This window comes from Bolinopsis microptera, chromosome 9, assembly GCF_026151205.1.
Source record: "Bolinopsis microptera isolate Bmic1 chromosome 9, MBARI_Bmic_1.0, whole genome shotgun sequence".
NCBI classification, from domain to species: domain Eukaryota; kingdom Metazoa; phylum Ctenophora; class Tentaculata; order Lobata; family Bolinopsidae; genus Bolinopsis; species Bolinopsis microptera.
This window is the reverse complement of record NC_087080.1, coordinates 1,318,379-1,334,518: the sequence shown is the minus strand read 5'-3', so window position 1 is coordinate 1,334,518 and position 16,140 is coordinate 1,318,379. Positions and strand designations below refer to the sequence as shown.

General features: G+C 37.8%; 3 protein-coding genes across 3 annotated transcripts; 1 reads left to right on the top strand and 2 right to left on the bottom strand.

The window, feature by feature from the left end:
* Window positions 1-3,754: 3,754 nt before the first annotated feature.
* LOC134821076 (uncharacterized) lies at window positions 3,755-8,518 on the top strand. Its single transcript, XM_063831744.1, has 10 exons — window positions 3,755-3,845; window positions 4,394-4,524; window positions 4,965-5,042; window positions 5,217-5,323; window positions 5,484-5,651; window positions 5,901-6,063; window positions 6,276-6,460; window positions 6,659-6,785; window positions 6,961-7,065; window positions 7,239-8,518. The coding sequence occupies exons 1-10, from the start codon at window positions 3,793-3,795 to the stop codon at window positions 8,084-8,086; spliced, it is 1,965 nt and encodes a 654-aa protein (XP_063687814.1). The 5' UTR covers window positions 3,755-3,792; the 3' UTR covers window positions 8,087-8,518.
* A 567-nt stretch (window positions 8,519-9,085) lies between these two features.
* Window positions 9,086-12,342, bottom strand: LOC134820704 (kynurenine--oxoglutarate transaminase 3-like). Its single transcript, XM_063831233.1, has 8 exons — window positions 12,219-12,342; window positions 11,776-11,924; window positions 11,304-11,469; window positions 10,795-11,073; window positions 10,259-10,472; window positions 9,992-10,068; window positions 9,653-9,784; window positions 9,086-9,451 (listed from the first exon to the last, which is right to left on the bottom strand). The coding sequence occupies exons 1-8, from the start codon at window positions 12,297-12,299 to the stop codon at window positions 9,266-9,268; spliced, it is 1,284 nt and encodes a 427-aa protein (XP_063687303.1). The 5' UTR covers window positions 12,300-12,342; the 3' UTR covers window positions 9,086-9,265.
* A 76-nt stretch (window positions 12,343-12,418) lies between these two features.
* On the bottom strand, window positions 12,419-16,110 carry LOC134820703 (snRNA-activating protein complex subunit 3-like). Its single transcript, XM_063831232.1, has 4 exons — window positions 16,102-16,110; window positions 14,006-14,271; window positions 13,474-13,649; window positions 12,419-13,243 (listed from the first exon to the last, which is right to left on the bottom strand). The coding sequence occupies exons 2-4, from the start codon at window positions 14,072-14,074 to the stop codon at window positions 12,604-12,606; spliced, it is 885 nt and encodes a 294-aa protein (XP_063687302.1). The 5' UTR covers window positions 14,075-14,271; window positions 16,102-16,110; the 3' UTR covers window positions 12,419-12,603.
* Between the last annotated feature and the right edge of the window lie 30 nt (window positions 16,111-16,140).

The following is a 16,140-nucleotide window of genomic DNA, read 5'->3' as shown; positions in this document are numbered from 1 at the left end:
TGCCGTTTTAGAAAAATCTCGAAGATCGACTGTAGAGTGATTTAGCACGCTCGTGTACACTGTACAACACCAACTACACCGATCAATTGCCAAGCTGTGAAACATTTATTTATTATTATTACATCAGTACTCTAATAGTACAGTCCATGAACATTATGCTGGAATCATCAACAGTTGTTTCGAGACACATACTTTCCCCATTTCCATTGGAGAGGCTACTATAACACCCTTACAGAAGCCAAAAAAACCTATTGGTCCTCTGAAGAATTTACGTCCACTCACCTTGTCCAATGCAGCCAGAAAAATTCTGTCTATGGCTACTCTTAAAAGGATAGAAGAAAAAGTGAACGCCTTCACTGGTCCATGGCAGTGCGCATATAAACGCGCTCGTTCTTGTGCTGATATTGTTTGGTGTCAGCGAGTTCTACTGTCAGTTGTCCAAAGAAAGAAATGGGAGTATCATCGCATGGGCATTGATATGTCTAGTGCATTTGACACGATCAAACGCACTACGATTCTTGAACTCCTGAAACTGTGTGGCTGTACTGAGGATGAGCTGAGGATTGTCCGGTTGTTGTTGTCCAACACAAAGCTACGGGTGAAGGTAAATGGAGTTCTTTCAGCCGAGTTTTTAAGTCTCCTTGGAGCTTTCCAGGGTGACTGTCTATCCGGCTGTCTGTTCACCCTTGTCTTGGCTGGTGCTTTGAATGAACTTAGATGGACTATAACAATCAGTTTAGATAGGCCGATCCCCCCGATTACTATTGCTGGCCTTCCACTTGACACTGAATATGCTGATGATGTTGACTTCAATGATGAAGAGGAAGACAACTTGAGAGCTATTTTGCCCCAGGCAACAGCTATACTCGAGAAATGGAACCTCTTTGTCAATGAAGACAAAACGGACTTCACTCATGTTTATTTAGCTAGTACGGGTGAAGTCGACAGTGATGGAAAATTAGTGTCGGGGAATGAAGCATGGAGGAAAAGTATCACTCTAGGGTCCGTCTTGTGTAGCAAAGCTGATATTCAGCGTCGCATAAACCTGGGATATGCTGCCTTTAACAATTACAAGAAGGCCTGGAGTGATAAACTGCCCCTAAACAAACGTCTAATACTGTATAATGCTTTAGTCGTATCGGTTCTTATGTACAACTCATCCTGTTGGGCCGTCCCCAAAATATTCCTTGAAAAACTAGATGTTGTTCACCGCAGACATCTTCGCACTATTTTGAATATAAAGTACCCAGGAGTCATCTCCAACAAAAACTTGTATAAACGCTGCAATGCTGAACCATTGTCAGAAAAAGTGGCCCGTAGTCGGTGGAGAATGTTAGGACATGTTTTGCGGGGTCCTATTGACGGACCAGCGTTTTCTTCCCTCATTTTTGCCATCAATACACTGGACTTACCAGGGAGAAGAGGAAGACCCCAAAGCAATCTATTCTCGCTGATTGTGCATGATTTATGTAAAAGAAATCTTTATTTAAATAATATCTTTGACCTGCATTATCTCCGTAATTTGAGTTATGACAAGAGATATTGGCGGAAATTGCAATGAAGTTTTTAATTTTTAGTTTTTGTTTTAGGGAAAGATTAGACTTGGGCGTTGTTTTTTAAACTATCCCTTGTTTAGAACTTTGATTTAATAATTAATAATAATTTAATAACATCAATAGGTAAAGCAAGGCACGCGATATGACGATATGTGGAGGTTCTGGGATCATTCCCCAGTTGTCCCCAGTTTTTCAGAGTTAATCATCACCTATAGACAGCATGAGAGTAGGCCCTGCCATCTCGATGTAATAATAATAGACAAGAGAGTATTCAATATTATTATAACTTTACAAATTACAACATACCATTCCAACACATTATTATATGTGTATCTGTGTATAAACGACTAACGTGAATAAAGTGACTAAATTCCAATCTGTCGTGGGATTACAATCAAGCTTGAAAAGTTATTCTTTTGTCAAGAACTGTACATTGGAATATACACGATGCAGTACTCATACCATGAACATACGAAGCATTTGGTCGATGACCCCGATAATGATGATCTGTTTAGTGCCAGACATGCAGATCAGGTAGCGAGAGCTACAAACAGTGTTTTCAATGAAATGTGCCATGAACTGGATGTTAAGGAATACGGAGATCTAGTATTGAAAAACCTGAACAAGCAATCAGTTTCGAAAGAAAAACTGTGTGATTGGCTGCAAACTGTTTGTTTCATTTTGAATCGTTATGCAGCTCCTCATTTGCAAATGGCTGCGGAGAGAGTAGATAAACAGAACATTTCATTAATCGCGGAGCAGAAAACTGTCATTGATTTGCAGAAGCAGCTCATTGAAAAGAAGGACGAAGAACTCAAGTCTGTCCAAACAACTGTGCAGACAGAGATGAAATCATATTCTTCTGCCCTGAAGAAGACTTGTGCAGCTGCTCTTACGCCAAAGAAGATCTGTACTGCAGTTAAGACAATAGCTGAAAAGGATGAAAGAAGCAGAAACGTCGTAATCTACGGAATAAGTGAATCCAACGGCGAGAAGTTAGAAAACAAAGTTGCTGAAGTTCTTGGTGAGATAAACGAGAAACCTTCATTTCGTGACTGTTGTAGAGTTGGTTTGAAGAGAGCCGGCACATTAATACGACCTACTAAACTATCTCTAAATAGCTCTGATATGGTTACTCAGGTGCTGCGAAAAGCGAAACTACTACGCACAAAAGAGGGCTATAAAAGTATCTACATTTGCCCAGACAGATCAGTGGAAGAAAGGAGAGCTTACAAGAAGCTCTGGGAGGAATTGAAAGAGAAGAGGAAAACAGAGCCTAACAGAGTTCATTTCATAAGGAACAATAAGATTGTCAGCTCTGATAAGAACAGTGTATCAGCCTCGTCTGAAGAAATTTGAACTGTTTCACATTAGCTTCACCACACATTTATTTTATCACAATTTGTTTCACACTTTTAAAAATCATATCGGCCGGGGCCATGTAATTGCGGGCACGTTTTACTGTGCAGTACCGTGTTTGGTCTCCCGTCAGATTTTACAGACGGGGGCAATAATCTATTCGAGTTTATTTCATACGTTGTAATTGCTGTACTCTGTAAAGTTTGAAAAGTATTTAATAAATTCACTCTTTTTCCTTTGTTTAAATAAAATATCGATAGTATTAAAAGTCAATGCATTTATTACAATCTGATAATAATAGTAAACAACTTTATTGGGAATATTTTTCGGAAGAAAAATATGTTTTTCTTGAGTTTAAAAGTATTTAATTTTACGTCATGAAAAAACGTTTGAACCTAGACATAGTCGTTATTAATATTACCAAGTTGAAGTACATAACTCTGATACTAGGACGAATAATGCGGTATTATGCGGTCAATAGTGCGATTCCGCACCCACAGCCCTTATATTTTGCATCTGTGACCGTCGACAACACCTACCATAGTTACCTGCATAGTTACCATAGTTACCATTGTAACACAACAGTCGAAGTAATTAAATAAACCACGCCCAGACTTTGTGCAGCAAAGTTGAACAATGAAGTTGTTTTCCGTCAGACATCATCAAGTTCTCCAATCTTCACAGTCCTAACCTGTAACCGTGATCCAATGTGATGTAAAAGTAATCGAAAAGAAGTTCCGCAAAATGATGTGCACAATCTGCCGAGAAACTGCCATAGATTTTAACACTAATTCCATGAGATTAAAAGTACGGCTCTCAAACAGCAACTATCTACTATAGGAGAAACGCAGGATTTAGTTAGTAAGTCCGGTGAATAATGTTGTTGCTTTTGATCGTTCTCTTCGCAGTGGCATCTGCCATCTCCCTAACGTAAGTTGCTTATTCTACTATAAAAGTATAAATAATATTATTCAACATTTTTTCTATACTTTTCTAAATAAAAACACGGCTAATTGTATTGTAAAACATAACTATAGGCTAATAGTAATGTTTATCATAAATAAATAAATATGTTTAGTGATTTATATTAAGTGATCGAGTCGGATCAATGATAATCTTCAAACGTTATATTAAAGTCACTATTGTGACGGTACATTAGAACTAGACAGAAACAAAGATGGAAGAGAGATGGAAGAAAGACAGAACAATATGGAGTCGTTCACATATTCCGTAATCAGCCGAGGGAGGAGAGGGTTTCCAAATGATTACGATAGTGTAATTTTGTCACAATAGCTATGACGTGTAAAACTGATTACGGAGCTGGGGGAGGGGGTTAAAATTGTCCAACAAGTGATTACGTAACATGTTAACGACTCCATATAATGTATATATATAATATTGACAACACGACTAGATTTTTATTTATTCATTATTACTAAATAATCGAACTTAACAAAACTTTAAACTGTACTCTGCAGAGAGGAGGAGGAGCAGGAGATGAGGCTGGAGGAAAAGATAAGGAACGCTATCTGGACACCCTTGATAGAGAACACCCGAGATGAGCTGAGTAGATTAGACAAATCTACTGAGCAATTCAGCGCTCACGCTAGTAAGTTATGCTTACTTTTCTAATGTATTTTAATATGTTGCGTTTGATTACAAGGTCTGCAAAATCGAACAATGCCTGTCGCCTGGTGCCAAATAGGGGTGCCTAGTGCCAAATACTAATAGGTCGCATAGTGTCAAATAGGGCGCCTAGTGCCAAATAGGGCGCCTAGTACCAAATAGGGCGCCTAGTGCCATGCCAAATAATAATAGGGCGTCTAGTGCCAAATAGGGGTGCCTAGTGCTAAATCATAAATAGGGCGCATAGTGCCAAATAGGGCGCCTAGTGCCAAATAGGGCGCCTAGTGCCAAATATATAGGGGTACGTGCCTAATAGGTAAATAGGGGTGCACTTAATTTAAGTCTTCTAGTTGTACTGTTTGTACCCCTTCATAGTTATTCTGATTATCGTGATTAACTCGTTAATTACGGAGATAATTGCAGCATGCGGGTTTTCTGTTCATACGGATTTGAGTGACTACGAAACAGCGAAACAGAAATGTGAAAACAGCTCTTGGATTGGTTAGTTATTCCTCTAAACTTAAAAATTGCGGGGACTATAATTTTTTTTAGCTAAAACACATTAGTATTACTGTGAAAATATTTTCGTTAAAAATTGATAAATTTGATTACATTTACATACCTAGTGACCTACCTTGTACCTAGCTAATAATAATTAAAGCAAATGTTGTCCAGGCTTCCCAACACCAGGAGGCAGGAAGCTGGCTAGTTTGCACAGTGAAATGGAGAATAAGATCGCTACTCTCATGTTTCAATACGCCTACGGGGGAGAAGAACTTGAGGTTCGTTAGTTTTTGGGGTTTTAAATCAATTAGTCAATTAGTAGACCGACTAATCAATTAATAAATCAATTAATAATTCAATTAATAGCACGTTAAAATAAGGCAGAACGTTAAACGTGCATAGTTTACTTCACAAAAATACTTAACACTAAGTACACAGGGAACAAGATACGAAGGTGCCTCTAACTGGGCCTGGATAGGGCTAGAGAAAGTGAAGAAGACAGAGGCCCGGCCAGAAGGAGCTGCTAAGTTGGTGTGGATGCAGGAGGACTGGGAGTGGACTGACGGCACTACACTCGACCATACTAGCTACGGAAACTGGATGACGGTCAGTTAACCTATGTCACCTATGTTGAGATTTGTTAAGCTTTAACAAGGCCATCACATTGTGTGACCACCCCACAGAGAGGAGATCTTTTTGTCATTCCTGATCCTCCAGCAAAGCAGCGAGTTTCAGTTAACCTGGGTTCAAGTTTTCTGTTCATTTATTTTCAAAAGAGATAAAAATGTTGGTTTGTGTAAGCGAGCCGCTAAATCCTCCACAACACTTACTGTTAAAAACTAATGCCACTCTCAGAGGAGGAGTTCAGACGAACAGATCCAGCCGGACATGTTAAAAGTTGAGGATGATTACCAGACCGCTGCTACAATCTTTAGGAAAGTTCTAGAAGGGGACTCGAGTGGGGTTTGGGATGACAAGGTCAAGTCAGCACTCCATCCTTACATCTGCAAATTCAATGGTAAACTCTTTAATTAAATGTCTTTTATTACTATTAACCTTATTAATATTATTATTAGAGCTTTTCGATGAAATTATTTCGCATAATTTCAGCATTTTAAGATAATTTCAGCACCTTTCATTTTCTTAGAGCAAATGGAAAGTTCCAATCAGGCAAAGAATGTGAGCCTGAGTGAGTTAACTCATTTTAGAAAATTAATTAAAATATTTCAGTCCCGGTCCACTACATTGTATTCCCTGAGCTTAAAACATGGCACGAAGCCAAGTCAGACTGCGAGAGACGCGGATTCTATTTTGCCAAGATCAGAAACAAAGCAGAAAACGACCTGCTAGTGGAGGCGGTTAAAACAGTTTATGACGATCATCGGTACGATAAGAAGTTCCATCACGAGAATTGGGTATGAGCGTCAGAAATACCTGTTTTTTTTTATTGTGTGTAATTTTGTGTAAAAGAGTAATGACATGAAGTTACTTGGTGATTTTCCGATATAAACATTGCAGTTTATCGTCCACATTTCACAGTTGTCTATAAGCCAAGGCCGTTGGCTTTGCAAATAACAGTTTGTAACGATGGTAAACTTGTAAACTTCTCACAGGTTTGGATTGGTGCGACAGATTTGAAGGATTCGGGAGAATTTGAGTTTTATGATGGGGAACCCATCAAGTTCTCAATACCTTGGGCCAAAAATCAGCACGACAACAAAAAAACTAAAGAACAAGGAAGTAAGATCCTGTTTTATTTGGAAAACTTCTATTTTCAATCACTTGTTTTGATTTGGAACTAGATTATCAATGTTATACTATACATACGAACATCGCACACAAAAAACAGTCTGACTGAATATTTCTGAATATTACTGAGTATTACTGAATATTAATATGGCCCCAATTCTATCAGGCCAAGATTACGCAGCTGTTAGTCGTTGGGGTGAGTGGGACGATTCTTATGGGAATGACTGGAATAGACCGTACGCTTGCCAGTGCAACCCACACGGTGTCGCAAGTGAGTTCAATATCATGTTATTATAGTTTTGTAACATTATGAACACTTATACTTATAAACACATAATGTAATATACTGTAATTCCTACAAGAGGAAACGAAGGGATTTGAAAGATTGAGAGGCGCTAGTAATTTTGGAATATTAGAACCAATAAAAATCATTTTTATCTTCAGTTAACAAAGAGATGGAAGAAGCCAACGCTGCATGGGAAATAGAAGTGTTAAGAAAAGATGAAGTTAAGAAAAGATTAAGCGATGAAAAAGAGAATGAGAGGAGAAAGAGAAAGCAAGAGAAAGCATATAAAAAGGCTGCTAAGAAGGCCGAAAAAGCCGAAAGAAAACAAAACAAAGCAACCAAGAAAGCAGAAAGGAAGGAAGAAAAAGCGGCAAAGAAAAAGGCAAAGAAAGACCAGAAGGCAGCGAAGAAAAATGCAAAGAAAGAACAGAAGGCAGCGAAGATAAATTCGAAGAAAGAACAGAAGGCAGCGAAGAAAAATGCAAAGAAAGAACAGAAGGCAGCGAAGAAAAATGCAAAGAAAGAACAGAAGGCAGCGAAAAAAGATGAAAAGAAAGAAAAGAAGGCAGCGGAGAAAGACACAAAAGAAGAACTAAAGGCAGATAATAAAGATGAAAAGAAAGAACAGAAGGCAGCGAAGAAAGATGAAAAGAAAGAAAAGAAGGCAGCGAAGAAAGTTGAAAAAGAAGAACTAAAGGCAGATAATAAAGACGAAAAGAAAGAACAGAAGGCAGCAAAGAAAGATGAAAAGAAAGAATGGAAGGCAGCTAAAAAAGAAGTCAAACAAGATAAGCAATCCGCCAAAAAAGATGCAAAAGCAGAAAAGAAATCAGCAAAATCAAACCGAAAGGCATCCAAGAAAGGAGGTAAAAAAGACCGTAATGAAAACAAGAAAGATGCTGTAAACGAGAGCCCGGAGTGGACGCCCCTTGACGAATCTAAGAATATAGAGTTGGAAGTTGACAGATTAGGAGCAGACCCACCATTCTTCCCCGGTCAAGTTTAAGATTGAACTTTAACAGATCCATTATATCTGGTGATATTGATCTTCAGATTCTAGAGTCGGCTTATTGTTAATGTTACGTACTAACTTTTAAAATTGTTTAAATTTCCTGTGTTCAATAATACTCTTTACTTAAGACAACATATTTGTCCGATATCAAAACTATGAGGACGCTGGATAGGTTTGGAATTTCCTGAGAATATTATACAGATGGTACTTGAACACATTTTAAGATGCTATTTCAGTATCAATTTAGCGTGCAAAAGTAATAGGACCAATAAGCTTGCTTCAATTTCGGGACCTTTTATTTAGCAAGTAAAATGCTACAGTCAACCTAGAACATCAAAGGAATGGGCATTAATCCATTTAGACTGGTGATAAGTTCATGTCGAAGCTTAGGACAGAAATTTACCGAAAAAATGAGGTTGTCGCTAAGTTTTCTGGTACTTCCGACCTTTTGTTTTTATTCGTTATTGTTTTACAAAAATGGATAGTAATTGTTTTACTAGAATCTCTACAAAATGGCCGGTGGGATGATTTTAAACGATAAATGCTGCCATGCACATTCTACATACCGTGGTCCGTGATCGAATCGCTAAAATGCGCGCGAATTAAGTTTGTGCACCAAGTGGTAAGGATAATATTAACCTCACTAAAACGTCACCGCGCGCTACAAAAAGTAAACATTTCCACCTGCCTTCACAGAATTTGCCATTTGTCGCACCATTTTCGGCAGGTTTAGCTGGCATTTGAGCAATCTACAATCTGGCCATTCTGTTCTGATTCTGAATGTCCACTGATCTTCAAGAGATAAGGTAAGCATAGATTTACATATCTTAAGAATTTAACCTATCTTTTCAGAGCATTTTATAAAATCAGCCACAGGTTGGTAACTGTTGTTGGTAAAATGCTTCCTGTGAAACAGTCAAACATCACACCGTACCTAGCGCCAATTACCACAACAATTCCAATTACTATAGATAACAATAAAAGAAATTTGGCTAAAGAAAAAGTTTTTGGATATAAAATATAATAATATGTCTTTACAGCATTTCTGAAATAAACTTAAAAATCACTAAAAATAACATACCTCTTATTAATCCTGTGTTTGGCAAGTATTTTATACTTTATCTCCCTTTTCAATAATAATAATTCATTTAATCAAACTCTAAAACAAGTTGTTCACTTTGCCACAATATCTCTAATAATATCACCTCCAATCTTCAAAGTCTGTTCGGATTTAGCAAAACAGAGACGCAGGTATTTCTCGGAAAGGTGCTTGTTTTTACCGAAGAAGAGACTCAGGGGAATACCAGCTAACTTCATGTGTTCCGTTAACCATTGGGCACATTGTATATCATATGCAACCTGGGTAGTTGGTACATGTTAACTAAAAGTACATGTGAACATTGAACAACTGGGTTAAGCATATCACGAGAACAGTAATATTTAATGCCCACAATATTGCCTACCTGCTTAAGCTCAATGCATGAAAACTCCACAGTAAAACCGCACAAATTTAATACAAACGATACTCAAATATAATACACCAATATCTCCGCCACATACCTGAGAAGTATCAAATTCCAATCCCAGAGGTGAAGTATCGACCAGGATAAAGTAACCCCCAAAGGGCTCTACCACACTCAACCCCGCATCTCCGCACGCTGATATTATCTCGCTACAGCCTTTCTCCATTATCTAACGGGATACGTTTATTCACAGTACGGCGTATTAGTTGAAATCGGAGGGGATAGGTTAAATAAATTTTATAAGACACTGCGACAAAAAATGTAAGTTTAAAGAACATAATATTACGAAAATAAACGACCAAGACGTTGAGGACGAAATTAAACATATTTCGCAGAATAAAATTTCCATCACAGACTAAGTTCAGCAGTGAAATACCTTTGATAATTGGGAGTGATAAGATTGCTCTTGTCCTTTAAGTTCTATTTCCCTCTCTACACATCGCGCTATCACCTCTAGAAGAGTTAGTAAGCAACACTACAATTCCTTAAGTTCAAGGTTTAAAAGAAGAAGTGTTTGAAAAATAATGGAAACTGAAGACCCTGCAAGAATCACGTTAACATAATTATTTTAACTAAAATAATAATTAAATATATATAATAATTACCCTGTATTATGTTAATTACCCTGTATTATGTTAATTACCCTGTAAGATAGTAGGAGCCGAGTAGACAGCAGTCTGATGTACAGTCTGCAGTTTAGAGATCAGCTCCTCAGGCCCAATGGCCCATCCCAACTTATACCCTGTCATTGAGAAGCTCTTCCCAGCGCTACCCACAGTTACAGTGCGCTCCCACCCTCCCGGCGCATTAGCTATACGATGGTGCACGTGCCCAGGGAACACACAGCGCTCATATACCTAGTGAGGGGGAATTATATACCCCTCCGGGGGACTTAATAAAGTAATAAGGGATGGGATAAGGGATGGGATAAGGGATACTGATAAGGGATGGGATAAGGGATGGGATGAGGGTTACTGATAAGGGATGGTATAACTGTATAAGGGATGGGACAAGGGATGGGATAACGGATGGGATGGGATAATGGATACTGATAAGGGGTGGGATAAAAGGGTGGGATAAGGGACGGGATAAGGCCAAGGGATGGGATAAGATTAAGGGATGGGATATAAAATAAGGGGTTTTACAAATGAAACCTTGAAGAAAGACGGTACAACAAACCTCGTCACTGACGATGATAACATTGTGTTTCTCGCAGGTCCTTGCAATAAACTCCATCTCCTCCGCACTAAACAACTTGCCAATGGGGTTGTGAGGAGTATTCACCATCAGTAACTTTGTCTTGCTGGTGAACGCTCCCTCAAACTCAGCCTTGTCCAGGACCCAGTTGTTTGCGTTTGTAGGGTCTCCGTCTGGTTTTAGGGGGACGTACACAGGCTTACCTCCGCAAACTTCCACTACTACTGAGTAACTATCAAAGTGGGGTTCTATCAGTATCACCTGAGAAATATTGTGGTTTTAAATATTTAAATATTTAACATATTATTATAATAATGACATTTTGTGAAATTTATTTAGTTTCAGTAAATAGCTTACAATTCATCATTCATACCACCAACTCTGTTAAAGATGACAAAGACACGGGACTGAAATAATAACAAGTTGTTTTATTTAATAACTAATATAAGTTGTTTTACTTAATAATTAATTAAAAATAATATCTCGCTAACTTCATCCCCAGGATCAGTAAAGGCAGTAAGAGCAGCGTAGAGAGACTCGTACGCTCCTACAGATGTCATTATCTCTGTCATGGGGTCTATCTGACGTCCGAGTTCGGGACTGTACATTTCTGACAGTGCGTTAACTAGCCGGGGGTAGCCTTGACCTCTTGTGTACCTGACCAGTGAGTTAGTTTCAAAGAGCACTTTATTCAATGTTATCATAATGCATACTCTAAGTGAAAACATACTCTAAGTGAAAACATACTCTAAGTGAAAACATACTCGAAGTGAAAACATACTCGAAGTGAAAACATACTCGAAGTGAAAACATACTCTAAGTGAAAACATACTCTAAGTGAAAACATACTTGAAGTGAAAACATACTCGAAGTGAAAACATACTCTAAGTGAAAACATACTCTAAGTGAAAACATACTCGAAGTGAAAACATCTAACCGAGTAGGACTAATAATAAGACTAACCAATGAGCACTGGGCACGTTGACAGCATCACTCCAGGCCTCCTTGAGGAACTCAGGCGGAGTAAAATCAGGAAACCCCTGTCCTAGATTCACTGCTTTGTGTTTTATAGCTAGAGCGGAGTATTCCACCCAGAGGTTCTTCTCGTGACCCTGAAATTAGAGAATAAAAACGTTAATAAGGGGTCGTTCACATAATATTACGTAATCAGCTGAGGAGGCTGGGGGGGGGGGGGGGGGGGGGGGGTTCCGCATGATTCCGCTAGTGTAATTTTGACACAATAGCAATGTGTAAAACTGATAACGGAGGGGGGGGGGGTAAAAATGTTCCAAAAAGTGATTACGTAATATATGAACGACCCCTAAGTCAGGCTTTAAAAGTATACCTAGATTATAGGTGTTGTGATTATTATCCGTCATTCTTGTAAAATATGGAACTTTACTTACAATGATTCTCTGAGCAGGAGCAAAGTTAGACAGACAGCGGTTACCATGGCAACAAAGCGACTGTTGAACTGTTCGCAACATTAGTAACTTTTAGTTCATTCAAGATTGACGTATCATAGTCGCTATTGATGATGAAATGTTATCAGCCAAATTATTTTACTCTACCGATACAGTTAATTATAATCAGCATTCTAGTATTAGGCATTAAATTTTTGTTTTAATTGGTGTGTATCCTGAAATTTTTCTAATTAAAAATACTGTGCGGGATAAATATCGGTCAATAAAATTATAAATAATAAAATTAAGTAAATAATAAAATTAAGTTAAAAATTGTGAATATTCGGTCAAACTTTTAAAAACATCTAAAAACAATAACTCCAGTTTATCAACTACTATTTTCTACCTCTTTCTTGACTAATTCCGGTACTTTAACACTGTCTTTAAACTTCTGCAAAGCCACCTGGTAACCTACCCTATCGTCCATATTCTCCAAATAAACATACGCGTTAAAATCATTCAGCCTCTCACAGTCTGCTGAGTAGTGGAGCATGTAGAAACACTCAAAACAAAAGTAACATGGACTACTGGGAGCGTCTTCGTCGTTGAAAGTGATCCACCGTGCAAACCGCTCATTACAAATACCACAGGATAATCTGCGCGGCCCGCTGCGGAAAACTTGACGCGGATAGTTCACTACGCGCGGGTCATCCCCCGGGTGAAACAGTCTGATCTGCTCTATCACTATCAAATGTTCACAGCCTCCCTGGTGAATGAATACATAGGGCAGTCCCAGGTGAAGCTCCAGATCCATAAACCTTGTTTCGGATATGTCCTCAGTTTTAGTAATGGGCTGCTGACCACGGTTTAAATTGCCCGCGTGCATTTCTAGAAACTTTATAATCTCCACTGAGTAATCCACGTAACCGGGGTTACGTTTGTCTATATAAATAGTGTCGTCCAGGAAGATTGCGGAGGAGGTCCTGGTTTTAGAGTTCCAGTCAACGTCTTCTAACATTGGATTATCACTGAAATGGTAACCATGGCAATTAGTTGTGTAACTATGGTTGCTAGCAGTGCAACTACTAGTGTAAGTGGATTGTCACTTAAATGAAGACAGCCACAATTAGATCTTACTGAAAGTAACCTTATAAATGTCAAGTAGAATAATGTGGATTGTCGTAATGTAAAGAAAATTGAAGAATTGAAGAAAATAGTGTGTTATTAGTTAAATAACTAGTAGTGTAACTATGGTAACCAGTTGTCTTGCCAGCACAGAGCTAGATCCATAGTACAGTCAATAGCATCCACAAACTCTGCAATAGTCTGAGAAGCTAACACGAACACTCCTTTAGTTTTAACCATCTTAGCTTCCTTGTACATGGCTATTTGTAAAACTAACTCTGGAGTCTTTACTAACTCTTTATCATCCAACTGAAAGTTAGAACAAATGTTTAGTTAGATAAGAAAGAGAAAGTGTTTGGTTAGAGAAGAAAGAAAGAGAAAGTGTTTGATTAGAGAAGAAAGAAAGAGAAAGTGTTTAGTTAGTTTAGAAAGAAAGAGAAAGTGTTTGATTAGAGAAGAAAGAAAGAGAAAGTGTTTGATTACAGAAGAAAGAAAGAGAAAGTGTTTAGTTAGTTTAGAAAGAAAGAGAAAGTGTTTAGTTAGATAAGAAAGAAAGATTATGTGTTCGGTTAGAGACGGGTAAAGTTAAAAGTGCTATAAGCTATACTACGGATATGAGTATATTTAAATAGGAGCACTAGTTTCTGGCTGGCTGGTAAACTTACCGACATTTGAGTATCATAATCCAAAGCAATATTCTCTTTCTCAAAAGGTCTGAAATAGTTAACAGTCATCTGCTTCTTGAGTGGATGTTGCCTTTGTTTGTTTATCTGTATTTCTTTGAAGAACTTGTATGCATGCAGCTCTTTGGGTATCAGCTTATCTTTCTTCTCGTCGTAGAAATCATCGTTAGCAGGGGGAATTATATCTCCGAGGAGGGAGTTGGGACTGAGTAGTTCATCGTATATCTCCGCTTCTTCTAATGAGATGTCTGGGGGGGGGATGAGGTGGTTAACTATGTGTAACTAGTTGTGTAACTATGTGTAATTATTAGTGTAACTATGTGTAATTATTAGTGTAACTATAGTTACTAGTAGTGTAACTATATATAGTTACTAGTAGTGTAACTATAGTTACTAGTAGTGTAACTATGGTTACTAGTAGTGTAACTATGGTAACTATGGAATATCATCTCTTAGTTCATTCGCTTTATATTGGAGTTGTGTATGCATAATATGATAGTCACTTGCACTGTTTGATGCAATTTTGACTGGATAACTTTTAAAGATCATTTTGAGATATTATATTCGTTTAAAATGATACAGAATTTGAAAATTTAGATTTCATTTTCTAATGCTTTCTCTCGAAATCAAACTTCCAACACCTCAATCGTGTCATTTGGCATCTAAAGTTGACTTACTAATTGGTTGCAGGTGAAAAAATCAGTCAAAACTGTAAAATTTCGGTCCTGGAAATTTCATCTCTCCTGGAAATTTCATCTCTTGGGACAATATGATTTTGCAATTTTATTCGGCATTTTGACTCCCAGTACCTCAATTTGATTTCATACCATCATCAATAAATTGATAAATTGGTTTCCGGGCAAACATTTTATCCATTCTGTCAAATTTGTGTTCAACAAATTTCATATTTGAAAATGGGACAGGATTTTGAAAATACAACTTTTCGTCTTGTCAAGCGGTCTGCTGTGGGCTTCCTCCGACCGAAATCAAACTTCCAGCACCTCAATCGTGTCATTTGGCATCTATAGTTGACTTACTAATTGGTTGCAGGTGAAAAAATCAGTCAAAACTGTAAAATTTCGGTCCTGGAAATTTCATCTTCAAAAACTGAAAATGGGACAGAGATTGGGACAATATGACTTTGCAATTTTATTCGGCATTTTAACTCCCAGTACCTCAATTTGGTTTCATACCATCATCAATAAACTGACTAATTGGTTTCCGGGCAAAAATTTTATCCATTCTGTCAAATTTGTGTTCAAGAAATTTCATATTTGAAAATGGGACAGGATTTTGAAAATGCAACTTTTCGTCTTGTCAAGCGGTCTGCTGTGGGCTTGTTCCGACCGAAATCAAACTTCCAGCACCTCAATCGTGTCATTTGGCATCTATAGTTGACTTACTAATTGGTTGCAGGTGAAAAAATCAGTTAAAACTGTAAAATTTTGGTCCTGGAAATTTCATCTTCAAAAACTGAAAATGGGACAGAGATTGGGACAATATGACTTTGCAATTTTATTCGGCATTTTAACTCCCAGTACCTCGATTTGGTTTCATACCATCATCAATAAAATGACTAATTGGTTTCCAGGCAAAAATTTTATCCATTCTGTCAAATTTGTGTTCAAGAAATTTCATATTTGAAAATGGGACAGGATTTTGAAAATACAACTTTTCGTCTTGTCAAGCGGTCTGCTGTGGGCTTCCTCCGACCGAAATCAAACTTCCAGCACCTCAATCGTGTCATTTGGCATCTATAGTTGACTTACTAATTAGTTGCAGGTGAAAAAATCAGTCAAAACTGTAAAATTTCGGTCCTGGAAATTTCATCCTCAAAAACTGAAAATGGGACAGAGATTGGGACAATATGATTTTCCATTTTCTCCGGGATTTTGACTTCCAGTACCTCAATTTGGTCTCATGTCACCTATAATCAGCTGATTAAATAATGATCAGACGTTTCTTAGTAAAATGTCCAGAAGGACTAACTTCATAACTTGTTGCTAAACCATGGGGTGTAATTACTAGTGTAACCATGGTAATTATGTGTAATTATTAGTGTAACCATGGTAACTAACTTGTTGCTGCTGCAGGCTTTTAAAAATTAATTAAAATTT

Bases quoted from the DNA above. Each gene is read 5' to 3' on its own strand.
- LOC134821076 (XM_063831744.1), top strand. From the start codon at position 3,793: ATGTTGTTGCTTTTGATCGTTCTCTTCGCAGTGGCATCTGCCATCTCC. The intron at 5,324-5,483 runs GTTCGTTAGTTT...CTAAGTACACAG, and splicing joins ACGGGGGAGAAGAACTTGAG to GGAACAAGATACGAAGGTGC. The intron at 7,066-7,238 runs GTGAGTTCAATA...TTTTATCTTCAG, and splicing joins CAACCCACACGGTGTCGCAA to TTAACAAAGAGATGGAAGAA.
- LOC134820704 (XM_063831233.1), bottom strand. From the start codon at position 12,299: ATGTTGCGAACAGTTCAACAGTCGCTTTGTTGCCATGGTAACCGCTGT. The intron at 10,473-10,794 runs GTTTGTTGTACC...CCCCCTCACTAG, and splicing joins TTATCATCGTCAGTGACGAG to GTATATGAGCGCTGTGTGTT. The intron at 10,069-10,258 runs GTAATTAACATA...TAACTCTTCTAG, and splicing joins GGCTCCTACTATCTTACAGG to AGGTGATAGCGCGATGTGTA.
- LOC134820703 (XM_063831232.1), bottom strand. From the start codon at position 14,074: ATGACTGTTAACTATTTCAGACCTTTTGAGAAAGAGAATATTGCTTTG. The intron at 13,650-14,005 runs GTAAGTTTACCA...TCTAACTTTCAG, and splicing joins ATTATGATACTCAAATGTCG to TTGGATGATAAAGAGTTAGT. The intron at 13,244-13,473 runs GTTACCATAGTT...TTACCATTTCAG, and splicing joins CTGTGCTGGCAAGACAACTG to TGATAATCCAATGTTAGAAG.